Source organism: Macrobrachium nipponense, chromosome 41 (assembly GCF_015104395.2).
Source record: "Macrobrachium nipponense isolate FS-2020 chromosome 41, ASM1510439v2, whole genome shotgun sequence".
NCBI lineage: Eukaryota > Metazoa > Arthropoda > Malacostraca > Decapoda > Palaemonidae > Macrobrachium > Macrobrachium nipponense.
The window spans coordinates 5742839-5763422 of record NC_061102.1 but is presented as its reverse complement, the minus strand read 5'-3'; the positions used below and the strand labels follow the sequence as shown (position 1 = coordinate 5763422).

Genomic DNA, 20584 nt, shown 5'->3' with positions numbered 1-20584 from the left:
TCTCTCTCTCTCTCTCTCTCTCTCTCTCTCTCTCTCTCTCTTTTCTAATTCATTTCTGTTGAAACCGAAAATATAAATATATATAAAAAATACGGAAAATTACGTAACAGAAAGTTAATTTTTCAAAATCTCTCTCTCTCTCTCTCTCTCTCTCTCTCTCTCTCTCTCGTAATGACACAAACTTGTGCAGTCACCCAACACGCAAACATGACATTTACAAAAACCAATTAAAAAAAAATCGCTTACTGCCCTAAGCTATCAGAGCGAACTAAAATCGCTCACAAAATTCGCTCGCTGGTGACACCAAGACCAGAGTGACACTTTTGACGAAACTGAAGCAAGGCGACTACTACGTATATAGTTGCTAGGGTCATCAGCTATAATTAGAGGTTAGGATGATGTAGGTTAAGTTGATGTAATAACTAAAAAACGAGAGAGAGAGAGAGAGAGAGAGAGAGAGAGAGAGAGAGAGAGAGAGAGAGAGAGAGAGAATTTTAACGATAGAGAAAGAGAGGATATCTTAAAGTGAGAGAGAGAGGGGGTGGATATATATAAAGAGAAAGAGAAGATATTCGAAGAGAGGAAGAGAGAGACGGGGGGAAGGGAAGGAGGGGGGAGGGGGTTGGTCAGCGCCGTAGCCCAACCAGACGACTATTAAAATCCAGACGCTTAACAGGACCTCACACGCAAGAGAGCGCTCATCACACATACTTAACGTAAGAGTGAGGTTGGACGCTAAAGTGTGAATGTTCACCCTTATCCCAGGAAGAGACACGCTACTACAATGCGAAAACGACCGACCGAGACAGTTAAGGAACTTATCACTTTTAGACGAAAGGGCCATTCTCAGTAGATTGAGACAATTACACTCGCCAAGGACAGAGTTCACACAGCTTGTGTGGATAAGAACGCCGACACATTTGTCTCCTTTGCTGTATACTATAGTAGATTCACATCAACCGTGCATTTGATGTCTAGACCAGTCCCTTACGACGCTCCTGATTGGCTGTTGATAAGCCAATCACAGGGCTGGAAAGTCTCCTCAGTCTCTCTCGAGAGTTCACATAGGCAGGCTGTATGTTCAACCTCTCCTGAGGGATACATTTCAAAGACGTATATCCCTAAGGAGAGGTGGAACATGGATCCCACCCATGTGAACTCTCGAGAGAGACTGAGAGTTTCGAGCCGTGTGATTGGTTTATCAACAGCCAATCAGGAGCGTCGTAAGGGGCGGGCCTAGACATCAGATGCACAGTTGGTGTGGAGCTACTATACATGCATATGGGCCAAAAGAAGGTGCTGGACCAGAATAGCTGTCATTCTGTTATTCATATTTTTTTCACTTTACAGTAATGTTTCGGAAATTTTAGTTTCAATGACAAATTTCATCAAAGCTAATATTTCATTTTATTTTATTTTTTGGGTATGGGGAATTTTTGGATACCTCTGTTCTATTTCAAAGTATTTAATAACTCAATAATGCGCAAATATATATATATATAATATATATATATATATATATATATATATATATATATATATATATATATATCTATATATATATTATAGATATATATATATATGCATTATATACGTTTATACATATACATATATACTATTCATATATAAATAAAATATATATATATATACCTATATGTGTGCATTATATACGTATTTACTATATATACATATATATATATATATATATATATATTATATATATATATTATAGATATAAATACATAGTCAATATATATATATATATATATATATATATATATATATATATATATATATATATAAAATGTTGTGTGTGTGTGTTCAAAAATGCTAAACGAGATAGCATCTCTCCTTCCATCAACGTACGCGTAGGCAGTCACGTATAAAAATGCATATGTATCAACGAACCAGAACTGACGGCTGGAGGGGGGGGAAACTTGTCAATTTTTTTCTTCTTTTTTTTGTTGTCGAGCCCTTGAACAAAACCCGTTCTAAGCATTCGTCCTTCCTCCTTCAGACAACCCTTTTCTCCCTGCTCCCACCCGACTTCGAAAGTGCTCTTAGAGCAATGTTTTAACTCTATTATGGACCAGGTTTCAGGCGCCACCCCCCCAAAAAAAATCATACATAGTTATTGCAATTACTCCGTTTTTCCAATTCCCCAGTTCCTCGTTTAACGAGTGGATTTCGCGCTCGGCTACCAATCCGGTGGTCCGAAGTTGATTCCCGGCTCGGACAACGCGGACCCAGAGAAATTTATTTCTAGAGATAGAAATTCATTTCTCGATATAATGTGGTTCGGATACCACAATAAGCTGTAGGTCCCGTTGCTAGGTAACCAATGGGTTTCTAGCCATGTAAAAATATCTAATCCTTCGGGCCAGCCCTAGGAGAGCTGTTAATTAATCAGCTCAGTGGTTCTGGTAAAACTAAGATATAGTACTTAAATTTCCTCAATTCCCAGGCCGTCTCAAAGTCTACGGGAATAGCACGCCCCAGTTTAATGAGGATAACGCGAGAGCACTCCGGTGACGTCTACTACTATTTATCGAATTCCATTAAACTCGCCGATGCCTGCCCTCTTTCACTGATGAGAATGAACCCCTTAAAATACCACTTACAAAAACCTTACGTATATAGTGAAAAATAATCGTACTTTGATATCCTTACGAGAAAGCATACAACAACTGAAGCTCGCGCGTGTCCATGTCTGAGAGAAATGAAGAAATGAATGTAAATGAATTCCCTGATATACTACCGCTTACCAAAAACCATACGTATATAGTAAAAAAAAAATCATACTTTGATTTCCTTACGAGAAAGTATAAAATGTCTGAGAGAAATGAACAAATATTCAGAAATGCAGATGAAGGCCGCTACCAACCTAACCTTCCCCGACGAGGGAAAAAAAAAAAACTAATAGCTTTTTCGAGCTGTAAAAACGATCCCTAATCTCTCCTAATAAGCAGGAGATCGCGTCGAATAACCACACGGCCCGAGACCACTTCGGCGCCGATAAATAAAACGAGAGGTGCCGAATATGACCTATACTATACTACACGCCTATAATCGAAGTGAGTGGTGATATAGTAGCCGCCCTGTGAGACAAAAAAAACCCGCCAAGATTTATTGTCTTTCGTTATGTTTCCCACGTGCAGAAATGAAAATCCTGCAAGATGCGGTTTACGTTAGTTTCTTTCTTCTTTTTTTTTCAATTTCAATCAACCCGAATGGTACTGGTGGTGTTTGATCGTAGATTACTGGACTGCAATGGTTTGTTTGTTTGTTTGTTTGTATGGTGTTTTTACGTCGCATGGAACCAGTGGTTATTCAGCAACGGGACCGATCGGCTTTACGTGAATTCCGAACTACGTCGAGAGTGAACCTCTATCACCAGAAATACGCATCTCTTACTCAATGGAATGCCCGAGAATCGAACTCGCAGCCACCGAGGTGGCACGCCAACACCATGCCGACCACGCCACTGAGGCGCTTGGACTAACAATGGAATATATGAAACTCATGACAAAATGCCAAGCGCTGGACACCCGTGAGGTCATTCAGCGTTGAAAGGGAAATCGAGATTTAAAGAGAAATGTTTTGAAGGTTTAACTACGAAACTGTTCGGGAGAGGATGATTGAAGACAGAGAATATGAACGGAGGTGCAGTAAAACGAATAAAAGGGGTTGCTGGCAGCTAGGGGCGTAAGGAGATCGCAGTAACCATATTTGTTTGCGGATGGTTCCATGAGAGCGTCTTGTCCAAAATAAATATTAACAAATGTATATATATATATATATATATATATATATATATATATATATATATATATATATATATATATAACTCCCTTTTCTCCCACGATCAAGGTAAACAACATACTTCACTAATTAATTCAGCCATTCATAAATCACTGCCCGCTAAAAAACGATACCATAACTCAGCCATTCAGAAAATACTGACCGCTACAAATGACGCCGCAATCACAATAATAGCGTCGAATCATTCATTCATAAAAGTTATTGATGCTGGAAACGATTCCGTTCTCTACTTACGGGAGAAAATGACTGGGCTTCACTATTCAATCAGCCCATACAGAGATGGTGACTCAGGTCACTATATTCCCCGGTGATGAAAACTGCCCATGATGTCCACGCCTTAACCCATATTTCATCAAATGACGGTAATAACAGCGGCAAAAAAAAAAAAAAATGGTAGGGTTAGGAAAGAGGTCTGACTCTTGTTGCTTCATATTCCGGTTTATTTCTGGGAAATTGGTTTGTATTTTGCCCGTTTCTCTCTCTCTCTCTCTCTCTCTCTCCTCTCTCTCTCTCTCTCTCTCTCTTAGAATTATTTTTAGGATTTTTTAGAATTATTTTTTAGAATGATTTTTTTATATTTTTTCTAGAATTATTTTTTAGGTTTTTTAAATTTTGTTTCTAGAATTTTTTAAAATTATTTTTTAGAATTTTTTCGAATTTTTTTCGAATTTTCTTTTTTTTTTTTTTTTCTTTTGCCAGAAACTAGGATCTCTCTAGAATTATTTTTTACGATTTAGAATTATTTTTTAAAATGAATTTTTAGAATTATTTTTTAGCTTTTTTAGAATTTTGTTTTAAGAATTATTTTTTAATATTTTTTAGAATTTTCCGAATTTTTTATTGAATTTTTAAAGCATTATTTGAATTTTTTTTATACGCAAAATAGAAAAACTAAATAATCATTTTTCATTCTCTACAATAAATCAACTTTCGTTACTGTTGAATTATTTATTTTACGTTACCTTGAAAAGTAAGTCTGGAGGAAATTAAATACATTATACTGGGATTGCAATTTAATGCAATAAACTGAACAGTACCTAACGGAAAAATACACTCTCTCTCTCTCTCTGAAATTTCTTCAAAACATCGGCTTCTTCATCCATGTTAATCAATCTCTCTCTCTCTCTCTCTCTCTCTCTCTCTCTCTCTCTCTCTCTCTCTCTCTGAAATTTCACGAAAACATCGGCTTCTTCATTCATGTTTTCATGCTAATCAATATCATTCATCCACTTTGACTTGTATTTTTTTTATGTACGTAATATATAATAGCTCCAAAAGGGTACTTTCCATTGACTTCAATCATCTAACCTACTCATTAGAAAGGGGCAGGTAAGTCCCACTTTCAAATCAGCAGCAGCCTTAATTATGGCACACCTTAATCCACTGCCATCACTTGAGGCTATGGACGTTCATAAATAAAATCTGGCTCCGAGTATTTACTATTATTTTTTTCTGTAGTTTGTCTGTTTTGCTTTATTTACGGCAAGATTGACCTAGACTACGTTCTTCAACGACCTTATCATGATGTTCCGATTAAAATCACTGAATAGCTAGACCCTATACGCACGACAGTCGAAGGTGTCTGGGAAACCAAAGGAAGGAGAGTATTGGAATTTAGGAACAGGCTAGGAAGAGGGAATGTTGATCATGTTTGCCTGGTGTCCAAAACTAACTCTCTCTCTCTCTCTCTCTCTCTCTCTCTCTCTCTCTCTCTCTCTCTCTCTCTCTCTCTCTCGTGCTAGACTGCTCCCAGCTCTCAGAGAAAAAATACGAGAGCATTCTAGCTATTTACAATTAAGCCCGTAGTAAATAATGGAAATGCGGATAAATGCGCGTAAAAAAGCGTAAATAAATATCTCTCTGTAACCATGACAGCTCAGTCATTAATTCCCCCCTCTCCCTTCTCCGACGTGGTCAGCGAACTAGAATTCGTGGCATACCTGAGATAATGACCTGTGTGTGGCATCCTACGCCTTTTTCTAAGGAGTGCCCAGGACTTGCCCCTTGGGGAGGGGAGGTGTCGATACTTCGAAATATGCGTAAGTGCGTATAAATAAGCCAGTTTATGTCTTGAAGAAATTGAGCTTCATTTGAGACCTTGCCTAACAGACCTTCAATGTAAGGTCTCAAATGAAGTTCAATTTCTTCAAGAGAGAGAGAGAGAGAGAGAGAGAGAGAGAGAGAGAGAGAGAGAGAGAGAGAGAGAGTCGATTTTGGGTCACAAGTCACAAAAAGTAGCGAAAAGTAGCACTTATCTAATAGCTCTTTAAGAGCTCCATCCGTCATTTCCAACGCTGCCAGCGACTCGAGTCGAGTAATGCCATGAACTGCACCAGCTTCGACAGTCAGAATTTCACTGCCTCAGTCAGTAGTTTAGAGTCTTTCAGTCAGAATTTTAATGTCTCAGCCAGCATTTCAGTGTCGCAGTCAGTATTTTAATGTCTCAGTCAGCATTTCAGTGTCTGTCAATCAGAATTTAAATGTCTCAGTCAGCATTTCGTGTCTCAGTCAGCATTTCAGTCAGCAATTTAGTGTCTCAGCCAGCATTTCAGTGTCTGTCAATCAGCGTTCAGTGTCTCAGCATTTCACTGCCCCATTCAGCATTTCACTGCTTCAGTCAGTAATTCAATGTCTCAGTCAGCATTTCAGTCTCTCAGTCAGCAATTCAATGCCTCAGTCAGCATTTCATTGTCGTCTCTTCAGCATTGTGATGTCTAAGTCAGCATTTCAATACCTCAGTCAGCATTCCAAATTCTGAAATGATCACCTAGGTTTACCTAAGGCTGAAATATAATTGCATCAAATCACCTCAAACTGCACTCCACAGAGAAACAAAAAAACGCCCCCCCCCCCCCCCCCCCCCCCCCCCCCCCCTCCACAACCCCTTTTTCTACCAGTGCCCGCTGCGCTAAAGGCTTAGGTGTGCTGACTGCAAATACCCATGACGTTACAGCGGCAGTGTGGGGCATTCTGCAGGCCGAACCACAACTCCCCTTCTAACCTATCATTACCGCCACTATTTCATCATCATCTTCGCCGCCAATGACTCCTAGAGTACCCATCAACATGCCCCAGCTGGTCGGCCTGTTGGACAACCCACTTCGCCATATATCATCACGTTTCATTAGGGCCTACGCCCACGGGAATCGATGCTAATCTGCAGGGTGCTAAAAACACACTCGTCGTTCTGACTTATGTATATATACCCAGGCTTCGAGTTTTAGAGAGCTGGAGTATATTGGGGCATTGTTCGAGAGTCTCTGCCAATTATTAGACGCCTTTTTTTTTGACTAATGGGAGCTTAACCGTCTTTCCTCTCGCCCACTCGCTAATGCATAGACTCGCCCTCTATTATATTATTATTATTTTCTCTGCATATACCTACTGGGGTACTGTGGCTACCAGGAGCTTTTTAACAATAAAATAAAAGATTCATGATTCTCACAGAAAAACCATTCATATTTTACCTTCCATTCACATGCAATGATTTCGAAATGGTAACTAACACAAGTGATTTGTTGATCTGACATCTTACGATCATACCTTGCATAAAATAATAATAATAATAATAATAATAATAATAATAATAATAATAATAATAATAATAATAATAATAATAATAATAATAACAATAATAAAAATAATAATAATAATAATAATAATAATAATAATAATAATAATAATAATAATAATAATAATAATAAAACACGTAATGAGAAATTTAAAAACAGAATATAATGTCAATTACATTAGTGTATCCCATAAATTTTTGCAAGACACCATGAACGAAAGAAAAAAAAAATCACCCGCACGAAACCGACAAAGTCTACGGTCGAAACACACCATGTTTCATTTCTACCTTGCTAGGTCTATTTTACCGAATATTTTTTCACGACGGAGGGACTTCCGAGTACTTGCCCTAAAGATAACTTCTCATATATCTGCTTTTGACAAAAACATCTGTTTGTTTCTTTATCATATAAATAAAGCGTAAATAATATAAAATGAATCCCCAGTTACTTAAGAAAGAACGAACGACATTTTAATTCAAGATTGGCTTAAATATTTTTTTTTATCCTCCCAATTTCGCTCTTGAGTACATTACATTCTAACATTAAGGAACAAAGAATGTTAGTTTTATTTTTGTTAGCTTTTTTCTATAAATAACCCTTTACAATAATTTATAAACTAGGAATAATATTCTTTTCGAAGATATTAAGGAACGGAGGACGTAACTTTCATTTATCTAAATATTCATAAATAGCATTTTATAAACTAAGAAAATTATTCTTTCCGAAAACTAGAATAAATTTAAATATTGAGGACCAAAGGATGTTAGTTTTATTTATCTAAATATTCATAAATACGTACGACAATTTCTTATAAAACTCGAAAGAAAAAACAATAAAATAATTTATATAACGCGGACCGAAGAATGTTAGTATTAGTTATCTAAATATTCGTAAAATACGAACGATATTTTCTTCTAAAACTTTAAAGATAAAAACTTTGAAAAAAATTATATAATGCGGACCGAAGGATGTTAGTTTTATTCATCTAAATATTCATAATATACGAAAGATATTTTCTTCTAAAACTCGAAAGATAAAAAAAAAACAAAGAAAAAAGAAACGAACTAAATTCTTCCCAACTGCTCCAGCCCCACAGTGCTAGATACATGACGCCAGAAAATTTAACCCTATCATTTCGCCATTGACGAAAAGGAAACTGCAACAGTTACAGTCACACAGTTTAACAGAGTGTTTTGCCGACTAATTCGTCCATATGGGAAGGACGAAAGCGAATGAAATGAGGGCGAATTTAATTGGGAAAAGCTGTAACCCCATAGGTGGGACAAGTTGAGGATATGAGTGATTTATAAAGGAGGACCACCTCCCGTTCTCCTCTCTCTCTCTCTCTCTCTCTCTCTCTCTCTCTCTCTCTCTCTCTCTCTCTTACACACACACACACACACAAATACTCTCTCTCTCTCACACACACACAAACATACAAATAAAAGCTCTCTCTCTCTTACATACACACAAAAACTATCTCACAAACAAACAAAAACTCTCTCTCTCTCTCTCTCTCTCTCTCTCTCTCTCTCTCTCTCTCTCTCTCTCTCTCTCTCTCCGTTATGATACTCTATTTACTTTAATTTTTCTTCTGGTCTCGAGAACGAAATATAATTGTTTCATTAACTGTCAATCCCATTTATACAACCTCTCTCTCTCTCTCTCTCTCTCTCTCTCTCTCTCTCTCTCTCTCTCTCTTGCACTGTTGCCAAATCCCCAGCAACAACGATGGCCTCCCCATATTCCATCAAGAGCTTAAGGCAACACACTCCTCCTCCCCCCCTCCTCCCTTCACCTCCCCCAGGCCAAATTGCGTTTTGTGCAACAGGAATGATTTTTGTTTTTTATCTTTATTTCATTTTGCCGTAACTTCGACTCCGCCTGTCTTTAAAGAGAGTTTGTACAATTGATAAAACCGCTAATACTATTAAGCTAATAAGGTAAAAATATAATGACCACCAATCACGTGAGAAGACTCGTCTTAGACTTGTAAGCTACGTGACAATGAAACATACATCAAAATTTATCAGCAAAGAAACGAAAAGATGGTTGGAACAGACTAAGCTTCTTTGTTCCAAAATCTGCTTTCAACAATATATTAGATGACCCGGAAATAAAGATCCAAGCTTTGCACCCAGATATACAAACAGAAACTTTACACCAAGAATCCTGAACCCAGAAATAAAAGACCAAAGCTTTGCACCCACAAATACAGACCCAAACTTTATACCAAGAATTCTGCACCCAGAGATAAAGACCAAAGCTTCATACCAAGAATCCTGCACCCAGAAACAAAGACCGAAGCTTTGCAACAAGAATCCACAGCAAGGAGAGCACAGAGATCTCTGCAGTCCTTTCCAAAAGTGCCATTTGACCAGCCTGCACTCCTGAGTGCCACTTAGTTAGCAGCCTCCTTTCTATTCTCTCTTCTCTTCTCTCATCTCTCGTTACTCTCTCTCGTCTCTCTATCTCCTCCTCCTGCTGGAGCTAGCGGGTGGTAGCGGATAACACACGTCATGTCATTGTAAGCCTGACGCTAATCCTCAAGTTCATTGTCATGGTACTTCGCTGCCACCATACCTCCAAAGCTATGGGAGGCTCGACACGTGCCTACTGACCTACTTATTAGCACGATTCAGTGTCGAATGTCTGCGACAACTGCGGAACTCTTTGTTTACAGTGTCTGGTGAAAGCAGAGCTGAATCCGTCCTGACAGGACTAATCTGTTAAGGGCTTGTGATATTTTTTATAAGATTTGTACCTGGTTTCTTAGGTAAACGTTAAGTATCAACGTTTATCTTAAGTTTTACCAGACCACTGAGCTGATTTTTTCTGTGTATGAATTCACGTGGACACATACAAAACAAAGAAGTAGGAACCGTAAACAGAGCTACTTTCTGTCAAACACCGCCCCTCCCCTCGCACCCCCTCCCCCCCCCCCTTTGAAATCCCCATAAAAGCACACAAGACTGACGCGTAATGGACCCCCACTGATTTAGGGCCGCCGACCCCGCTGACATCCTAACGAGCCCAGAGAGCAGATAAGGACGTTTATATGACCCTTCGCGATGCAGCGCAAGACATGTCCACTAAGCCCCTCTACCACTCCCTCATTCTTAACGGCAGCAGATGTGGTCATTATGCTTTCCCACATGCTTCCTATTTGGGGCCAGATGTTCAGAGACTTTGCAAGAGGAACTCAAGAGATTCTTATCTCTAATCTCTTCGTATTGCGTCATCTCGATCTCACTTACCTTGTCGCGTCTTGGTGATGTGGTCTCAGATCTCTTGGTTCAGAATGGAGTTACGAGTTACGAGAAGAGCTGTGATCATCGGAATCTGGAAAAGAGGTAGACACCTCTATTAATATCATGAAACACAGAAACACATACACATATATAGTATACATATATGTGTTTGTATAATATATATATACATAAATAAACGTAATGTCACGGAGGAAAATGCAAATGGCATTACCATTATTTATACATAGGTAACACAACATTACGTTTTACATATTTCATGATCTAGTAATTCCTTATATATATATATATATATATATATATATATATATATATATATATATATATATATATATATTATATATGATATTATCAATATAAAATATATATATATATATAATATACATTATATAATACAGCCATAATATATATATATCATATATATATATATTATATATATAATACAGCATCAAAATATAACACGAATACAGAAGAACCAAAGCTTCAGCAGTCGGCAACATCAAAGGAAGAAGACACGAAATTTGAGCTGTCCAGTACTCGTGAATTAAGCAACATCTTCCTACAAGGGCAGACCAGCTGGTGCAAGCGTACTTCCACAATTTACGAAAACATGCAAGTCACGTGACGAACCTTCAAAGTAACATATTTCTCTTTCCTCTTGGAGCGTTTATTCGCGTGAAATCTACGTTCAACAACAAACGTACTTAACATGGGTAATGACACGCTTCCTAGTTGGAAATACAAATAATGGGGTTATTTGCATCATGGGTTGAAAATTATATAGGATTTGTATGAAGTGAGGTTTGCAAAAAATGTCGGAACCAATGGGGAGTCTCTGTTGTAAATAAATATAACGAGGGACGAAGCTCTCTCTCTTCTCTCTCTCTCTCTCTCTCTCCTCTCTTCTCTCTCTCTCTCTCTCTCTCTCTCTCTCTGTTTATACATATAGTATATATATATATATATATATATATATATATATATATATATATATATATATATATATATATATGTATATATATATATATATATATAATATAACAATACATATATACATATAAGTATTATTATATACACACACATATGCATACATATACGTGTGTATATTTATACACCTGATATATATATACGTACAAGGATTTCTCATTATGACAGTTACATACACCCCCTACCCTACGAACCGGTGACAAAAAAAATCGCAGCGACGTGTTTCAAGAAGCCGTTACCATTCACACGCATTTTTTTTTGTTTCAGGGTAATTTTTTGCGGGTCTGGGCAAACGGCAACAATAAGATAATGCCCTTCTTCCCGTTGGCAATAGGAACGTTTCTCCAGGGCGTCCGTGGATTCAAACGTCCTACTGCCATACACACACACACATATAGGATAAATTAATCCTATCTTGCAATTGCTATACCGTGTGCGCATCGGCGCCAGCAGCAGCAGCTGTGTATGCTTCTGAGTGTGTGTGTATATATGTATACATATATACACATATGTATATTATATACATCATATCTAGATATGACTGCATGCATACATTTATTCATATATACTTGTGCGTACCATGTTTAAAAGACAATCTGTGACATTTGATAAATTCTGCCATACTGTCTCCAGTGTGTGTGTGAGTGTGTACGTATTCATAAACACGTCTGTTGTGCATGTACGCAGTAGGTTCCGTGTATACATACAGATTTCAGGGACAAAGAATGGTTAGGTTTTTAAAAATACATTATTAGGACGGTTTTAAAAAATGGTTGGGTTTTCAAAATATACATTATTAGTCGGTTAAAAAAAAACGTTTGGGATTTTTAAAATACATCTTTAGGTCGGTTTTCTAGTCTGAACAGCTTTTCCCGAAACGAAATATTGATTTTGGTGGAGTTTCAAGCTACGGTATTGAAATAAAAAATAAATGCGCTGGATTGGTAACTGCTAAATTGTGTGTTTACATCCTCTACAGAATCCGCATCTACGGTAAATGATGGGTGGGATTTCGAGTGAACACAAACAGAATCCGCCAGTTTACTATTCACGTGGCTCAAAACAAAATATGAAATCGAAATTCTGAAAATATTACGTTTGGGAAAACATCAAGCATTAAAACATTGTAAATCATATACACCTGTTGTCACGTTTGGGAAAATCTGAAGTATTATGCCTTGTAAATCATATACATCTGTTTTCACACGTTTAAGAAACCCTCCAGTCTTATGCATTGTAAATCATATACACTTGTTTTCACGTTTGGGAACATCTGAAGTATTATGCCTTGTAAATCATATACACCTGTTTTCACATGTTTAGGAAAATCTCAAGTATTATGCCTTGTACATCACCTTGTAAATCATCTGTTTTCACATGTTTAGTAAAGTCTCGAGTATTATGCCTTATACATCACCTTGTAAATCATCTGTTTACACATGTTTAGTAAAGTCTCGAGTATTATGCCTTATAAATCACATACACCTGCTTTCACTTTTGGGAAAATCTGAAGTATTATGCCTTGTAAATCAAATACATCTGTTTTCACGTTTGGGAAAATCTGAAGTATTATGCCTTGTAAATCATATACATCTGTTTTCATGTTTGGGAAAATCTGAAGTATTATTCCTTATAAATCATATACATCTGTTTTCATGTTCGTGAAAATCTGAAGTATTATGCCTTGTAAATCATATATATACATCTGTTTTCATGTTTGGGAAAATCTGAAGTATTATTCCTTATAAAACAACTTACACCTGTTTTCACGTTTACAGAGAGAATCTAAGCCTTATACAATCCCGCCAAGTATCTCAGATTATCATTCTTATTTTTTTCAGAATTGGCTTCCTCGGGAGATGCGGTGGACGAACTAATGGACCTGAGAGATCTCCTCACCGAGATTTGCCAGCATCCCAGAATAAATCAGAGTGAGTTTAGCTGAGTTTAGCTGATCTGTGCAAGATGCTCGAGATTTAATTCCAAGTCACTTATATACTTACTGAAGTAGTTCTTCATAGTCTCCTTTTATAATTTCACGTTGTAGTTTCTATTCCTTGTGGCATGAGCAAGATGTTTTCACTGTTTATGTTCAAGTAGCTTCATTCGCACTATTTTCGTTTATTTAGTGTAAAGTAGTTTTTGTTTATCTTTTGTGGCATGAGTAACATGTTTTATTTTAGCTTTTTTATTTACCAATTTTTTTTTTAGTTTGCACATTTTTTTTCTTTTATATAATAATAATTCTTACGTTGCATTTGACTTTGGCCCTTCATTCGTTCCTCTGTTATCCCTTTACTCAGTATGATTTAATCCCAGTAGCGTTTGATAATTCCTCACCAAACCTTTTATTTAATTTCATTCATTTTCCTTATAACTTTCTCATTTAGTAGTCCCTATTCCACTTTCATTAAGTTTCCCATTTTTCGTCACTTTCTATTTTCAGTTTTCAACTTTTATTTAAATTTCCACTTTGTCCCTTTCTATTTGGATTTTTCCTTTTTCACTTAGTTTTCTCTTTTCGTCACTTTCTAATTACAGTTTTCATATTTCATTTACTTGCCCTTCTTGTCACTTTCTATTTCAAGTTTTCATTCTTTTTCGTCACTTTCTATTCTGACTTTTCATTGTCAATTCACTTCCACTTTTTCGTCACTTTCTATTCTGACTTTTCAGTTTCCATTCACTTCCCTTTTTCGTCACTTTCTATTTTGACTTTTCATTGTCCATCCACTTCCCCCTTTTTTTGCCACCTTCTTTTTCGAGTTCAATCTCCTTCCCACCTTCCGCTGTTTTATTTATTTACGTAGTCCACGTTCCTTAAGTTTCGTTATTTTTCTTTTACGTTCGTTTACTATAGCTTATGGATGGGTGGTGTCTCGTGTTCAACAACACGGTCAGGATGGCCAGGAAGGAGACTCGATCCTACATAACATCAAGGTAATTGTTTACATTCGTCTTCTTCTTTGGAAAAGGTCCGATTCCGACAGGTCACTACAACTGAAGACTTGGTGGCTGTTTCTGAATAAATTGTTACTTTTTTGTATAAAGTAACGTGAAAGTAAGATGAACTCTCTTCAAAATTCAACCCTTAATACATTAATCATATACATATTTACAAAAACAAATTTGGCGCTGTTCTGTCCTGGTAACTAAAGTCGCAGGAATCATACTCATTCAAATGTGTTTCTGTGTTACAAGCTAGCTCTGTTCTAAAGAGTAAAGCCGCGTGAATCACATCCATTCAAATGCCTTTCTATTAAACATGCAATTAACTTCATACTTCTGTTTAACTTCAATTTATCTTCATATTTCTCTAAAACGTCCATCTAACCTCGGTCTAATTCCCACAGACGATCGAGGTAGCAGATGGGTGGTGGCGCAGCATCGAGAAGGAATGCGCAGAAACGCTGCGCATCATTGAACACGTCACGACGACTCATTATTGGTCAGTCGTGGACTCCATTTATTTCACCATGACGGCTGTGACCACCATAGGTGAGTCTTGGCAGCGTTTCAGTACTACTTACGACCCTCCATACTTCCAATACACAAAAGACCAGTGGGTTACACATAACATAAGCCTAGGTGCGGTTAGAAAGAGCATCAGATTGTATCTTGCACTTTTCATAGGTCTATGCATGGAGAGAAAGATCATCAGACTGCATATAGCACATAACATAGGTCCAGGTGTGGCCAGATTAGAATTATAAAATAAAGAACGGTCACGATAAAGAGCAGTGGGTTGTGCATACCATAGGCCTATGAATGGTCAGAGAGAGCATCAGATTGCATATAGCACATTTCATAGGTCTGGGTGTAACCAAAACTCAAGAACGCTCACAATAAAGAACTGACTCAGAGCTGAGAAGGAGCACCGGTTGCACTTAACATAGGCCTGTAATTGGCCTAAAAGAGCATCAGATTATATCTAGTCCATTCCATAGGCCTAGAATTTACGAAATGTCATGGATATGCACTAACTCCCAAGAAGCTCATACCATTTCTCTTTCAGGATATGGCCACATCGCCCCTCAGACGAGATATGGCCGTCTGTTCTGCGTCCTCTATTCTCTGGTCGGAGTTCCTCTCACATGCATCCTGATGGCTAAGTCTTCAGACCTCCTGTCTAACAAGATGCTTCAACTCTACACAACGGCTAAGGTATTCATACAATTAAAACGCCCAGCACATAGTAATATATTGTAGAGACTTTAGGCACCACATTGCATTTTTCCTCTCATTGCAATATTAAAACAGTATACTATTTTAATGCATGTAAATTAATCAATATCATACAATATATTTCGACATACGTACTATTGTTCTGGGGTCTATTGTAGTTTTTTATCTTCTATTAGAGAAAATATACAATAATTTACTATTCTAACAGAATTACATTCAGAATTTTACAATCAGTAATGTATATACATACAAATAAATCACTTTAAATATTCCTAGTAGTAAATAAAAGCTAAAATATCGATTCATGTTGAACAATCAATAATGTGTATATATATATAATAGTATATATATATATATATATATATATATATATATATATATATTATATATATATCTATCTATATAATATATATATATATATATATATATATATATATATATGTAGTATTATTTATAATTCATTTTATATGTAATATACCTGAATAAATAATTCCATATATTTTCTTGTAATATACACAACCACCATCCCCACACACAAATATATATATATATATATTTATATATATATATATATATATATATATATATATATGTGTGTGTGTGTGTGTGTGTGTTGTGTGTGTGTGTGTTTGTGTGTGTGTGTGTGTGTGTGTGTGTGTGTGGTGTGTGTGTGTGTGTAACAACCAACTATTGCCCGTCAGCATCACACAGATTTAAAACAAGAACATATTAGTAAAATCAATAGCTTCCAGACTTACTACTTACCGCCAAGCATTGTGAAAGGCAAGCAAGCAATAGCATCACTGTGAAGGCGGATTTGGATTCACCTATTAGGTTTAATCAACAACCTTTTGGCTAACACTGTTTAACGACTTTAATATTTCCGGGAGCGCTGTTTTAACGAACATTGTCACCACTCTTATATAATATAATATATATACCATTCGCATTGTGGAATGACTCAATCATAAACAACAACATCACAAACAACGTTGGCAAATATTTTGTAAACGCGTTTTGCAAAATACGATTATTTTCCCACGCCGTGTTCGGCATCTTGTAAGGCCAAACCGATCACAGAAATTTATAATTATTTCAGGCTTTAGAGCGACATATAAAGAGAATGTTTAAGAAAGTAATTTTGACTTATGTGAAATAAAACTGTTCTTAAAAGATGGACTAAACAAAATAAATCTGCCGAATCATAATACATAGGCCTAGCAACTAGGTCAAGACTTGACTAACCTAGGCTACCAAACTACACTTTCTTGTTAGCCTTTATCAATCTGAGACATCAATTGATAAAAACGTAAATTAGGCAGTATTTGTAAATTATATATATATATATATATATATATATATATATATATATACCATTAGTTTTTTTTAACTTTGAATCGAATCATTGAGGTTTTTATACGGTTTGTTTACGTAGTCTTCAAATCACCAATATTAAAGCTTCGGAATTTCGCCGAGAAACCACGTTTGGCACGATGCATTTCCCTTTAAATGACTCTATAACGATACCTTTGCTCGTCTAAAACTGAAGAATTGATTGCATAGATAATTTCCTGTAGGCCTACCCAGGGAAATGAATTGTTAACGACAGAGAAAATAAGGATGATGTCTCTACGCATCACAGGAATTTAGTATAAAGGACTGGTAAACTCTAGACCTAGGCCTAGACTTAGTTACTACCATTTATTTATACGGGGAATATTAAAAGTTATATGCTTCATTTACCCGTCAAACGTTACTCCATTTACTCTCTAAGCATTCCTGTATCTATTTTTCCGCATTATAAGTTACACAACGGTCCGTAAAGAAAGTAATTAGCGAAAATATCACACAGAACACAGAACACAAAGTAAACTTAAACTGTTCGTGAGCAGCGCCGGTCTGGTGGTGAATTACCGAACTACGTATCACTACTGTTATTTTTTTTTTTTTAATAGTAAATAGATGACGACCCTTAATATATACACTTTATGTGCATTTTATTTCTTAGGTTTTTCTTACTCTGCTTTAAAGATTAAATATATTTCCTGGCGATGAAATAATGATGATAATAATAGAGAATTTGTAATACGAATACTTGCGCAGACGTCGTTGTAGGTCTAGGTGTGTTGGGCTAGTGCTAAATACATTGATATCTCAAGTTATGTTGACCTTCTCTGGTTATTTCACGTGTTACGTTATTTTTAAGTTAATATAGAGTTTGGACATCGTTCCTTACAATGAAATATTGGTTAGTAATAATAATAATAATAATAATAATAATAATAATAATAATAATAATAATAATAATAGAGAATTAGTGATAATTTAGTCTATTTGAGCAAGTTTCGTTTTCAACTGTGTTGGGGATACGTTGGAACCTATTCAAACAGTTTTATGATGTCAGATTAGGTTGTAGCACCCCAGATTAATGTTAAGGGAGGGTCAAGTCAGCGATTTTATTAAACTCCTAAGTACTTACACCAACAGAAAATCTAAAAATAAGGATGAAATCCTAAGCCCTAGCTCGACTGAGCAGTTGCTGAACCGTAAGTCCAAGCTTTGTAGCCCTATGGCACCTAAATTAACGAACAGAGAACGTTAGGTTAGCAATCCTATGCTGCTGAACGTTAGGATAGCAATCCTATGCTGCTGAACGTTAGGATAGCAATCCTATGCTGCTGAACGTTAGGATAGCAATCCTATGCTGCTGAACGTTAGGATAGCAATCCTATGCTGCTGAACGTTAGGATAGCAATCCTATGCTGCCGAACGTTAGGTTAGCAATCCTATGCACTTACACCAACAGAAATCCAAATAAGAAGCGAAATCCTAAGCCCAACTCCTCTCCCCTTTCCAGAAAAAGCACCTTCGCAACCACAAGACTCTTCTGTACGGCATCACCTGGATCTACCTCACCGTGGGATTCATCGTGTTCATGTTCATCCCTTCGGTTTTCTTCGTCAAATTAGAAAACTGGACATACGAAGACGCTCTCTACTTCACCTTCATCACGCTTAGTACCATCGGTTTTGGAGACCTGATCGCTGGTAAGTTCAGATAACACACTTACAAACCTTCAAGCTTAAAAATAGGCCTTTTACCCTCCGAAGTGAAATCTGACTTGGAAAAGGATCTTTTCCTGCCAAAATTTGCCGTTAAATTTTAAAGTTTCGGCGTTAAATCTTTAAGTTTTGCCGTTGAATCGTGTCTTTGAATAATTCTGGAAAAGTATAAAATGTACACGGTGTGTAAAACTTTATTTGTGGGGTTAAAAGTTAATACTACATCCCGTTATGTGTAAGCAAATATACGAGTAAGTATTAGCAAGAACAATAGTGTAGTTTATCCACCTGAAACAAGCAAGTATCATGTACCTTTAGACCGTAAGCTTTTTTTTATTATTATTATGTTACGTTATTCACCTGAAACAAACAAGTGTTAGGTGCCTTCAGACCGTAAGCTTTATTTATTGATTGATTGATTTACTTATTTATTTTAAGTAGACCGATTCTGAGGAATCTGGCCAAACATACGACTAAACTGATACCATTTCAGGTTACAACACTTCTGAATGGTACAGCGACGCTTACAAGATGGCCATTGTGATATGGATCATGCTGGCTTTGGGATACTGGTTCTTGCTGATGAACTTCCTGCAGAAGGCCCTGAAAAGCAACGTCCCTAAGAAAGATTAAGAAGACGCTCCATTTCAAGACTAAGAAAATGGCCAAGCAAGCAGAATTCTTCAGGCAGCTGGTTGGTTCGGTAAGCATAGCATTTTCCGTTTAGTCTCTCTCTCTCTCTCTCTCTCTCTCTCTCTCTCTCTCTCTCTCTCTCTCTCTCTCTCTTTGAGGCATAAGCGTTTTACTTAAGTTTCTGATGATTAGCCACCCGGGACTTCTAAATAATGGTGTCCATGTAACTTTCTCGTTTGCCTGTTTTCATTACTCCCGTATGCCTAAGAAATCTCTCGTCTCGCATTAATACAAAACCATAAACAAAAACAAAAAATTTACGGGAGCAACATTTCACAAAATAAAGGGGGTTTGTCAGGATGCTGTACTAGTTTATTGTTTTAATTTTAACTTTATCTTTCATCACAGTCACTACTTTTTAAATAGTTACCAACACATTAGATTCGGCGCAGACGAGCATAGACTTACTTAGGCACCTCCTCTGCCTCTGGTTGTAATGCTGAAAAGAAAAAAAAAAATAAAACATTGAGATTAAGTTTGTTACTTCTCATGGACCTCATCAGAACCTGTTGACCATTCCAGGTGCGACGCAGCCAGAGAAAGACGTCAGTTGTGGAGAGCGAGAGAGAAGTGATGGCTCTCATGGCTGAGGTTGCTGGAGCTCTCACCGGAGAAGAAGGCTCCAGAGTTTGTAGGCCTAGGTCACGCAAGCCAAGTGTCAGATTGGATTGCACTCAAGGTGAGTAGTACTAAATAATCTTATAGATAATGAGAGAGTTACACGAACTGACCGGTAAATAAATGGATAGGTTGATCTTACAACTTTTTTTTTTACTAGTTATAGATAATTATAGTTACACGAACAGACAGGTAAATAGATGGATAGATTAATCTTACAAATCTTTTTACATAGTGATAGATAATTAGAGAGTTACACGACGAACTGACAGTTAAATAGATGGATAGATTGATCTTACAACTCTTTTTACATAGTGATAGATAATTAAAGAGTTACACGAACTAACAGTTAAATAAATGGATAGGTTGATCTTAC

The 20584-nt window shown here is 36.7% G+C and overlaps 1 protein-coding gene across 1 annotated transcript in view; it reads left to right on the top strand.

Annotated features, from left to right (window-relative positions):
• LOC135212471 (uncharacterized) overlaps positions 1–20584 on the top strand; it is a 253612-nt gene that overhangs the window by 227660 nt on the left and 5368 nt on the right. Inside the window, 8 exon segments of the mRNA XM_064245925.1 lie at positions 13492–13581; positions 14511–14590; positions 15004–15148; positions 15666–15814; positions 18693–18882; positions 19391–19518; positions 19520–19600; positions 20113–20269. Coding sequence (XP_064101995.1) covers positions 13492–13581; positions 14511–14590; positions 15004–15148; positions 15666–15814; positions 18693–18882; positions 19391–19518; positions 19520–19600; positions 20113–20269 — 1020 coding nt within the window.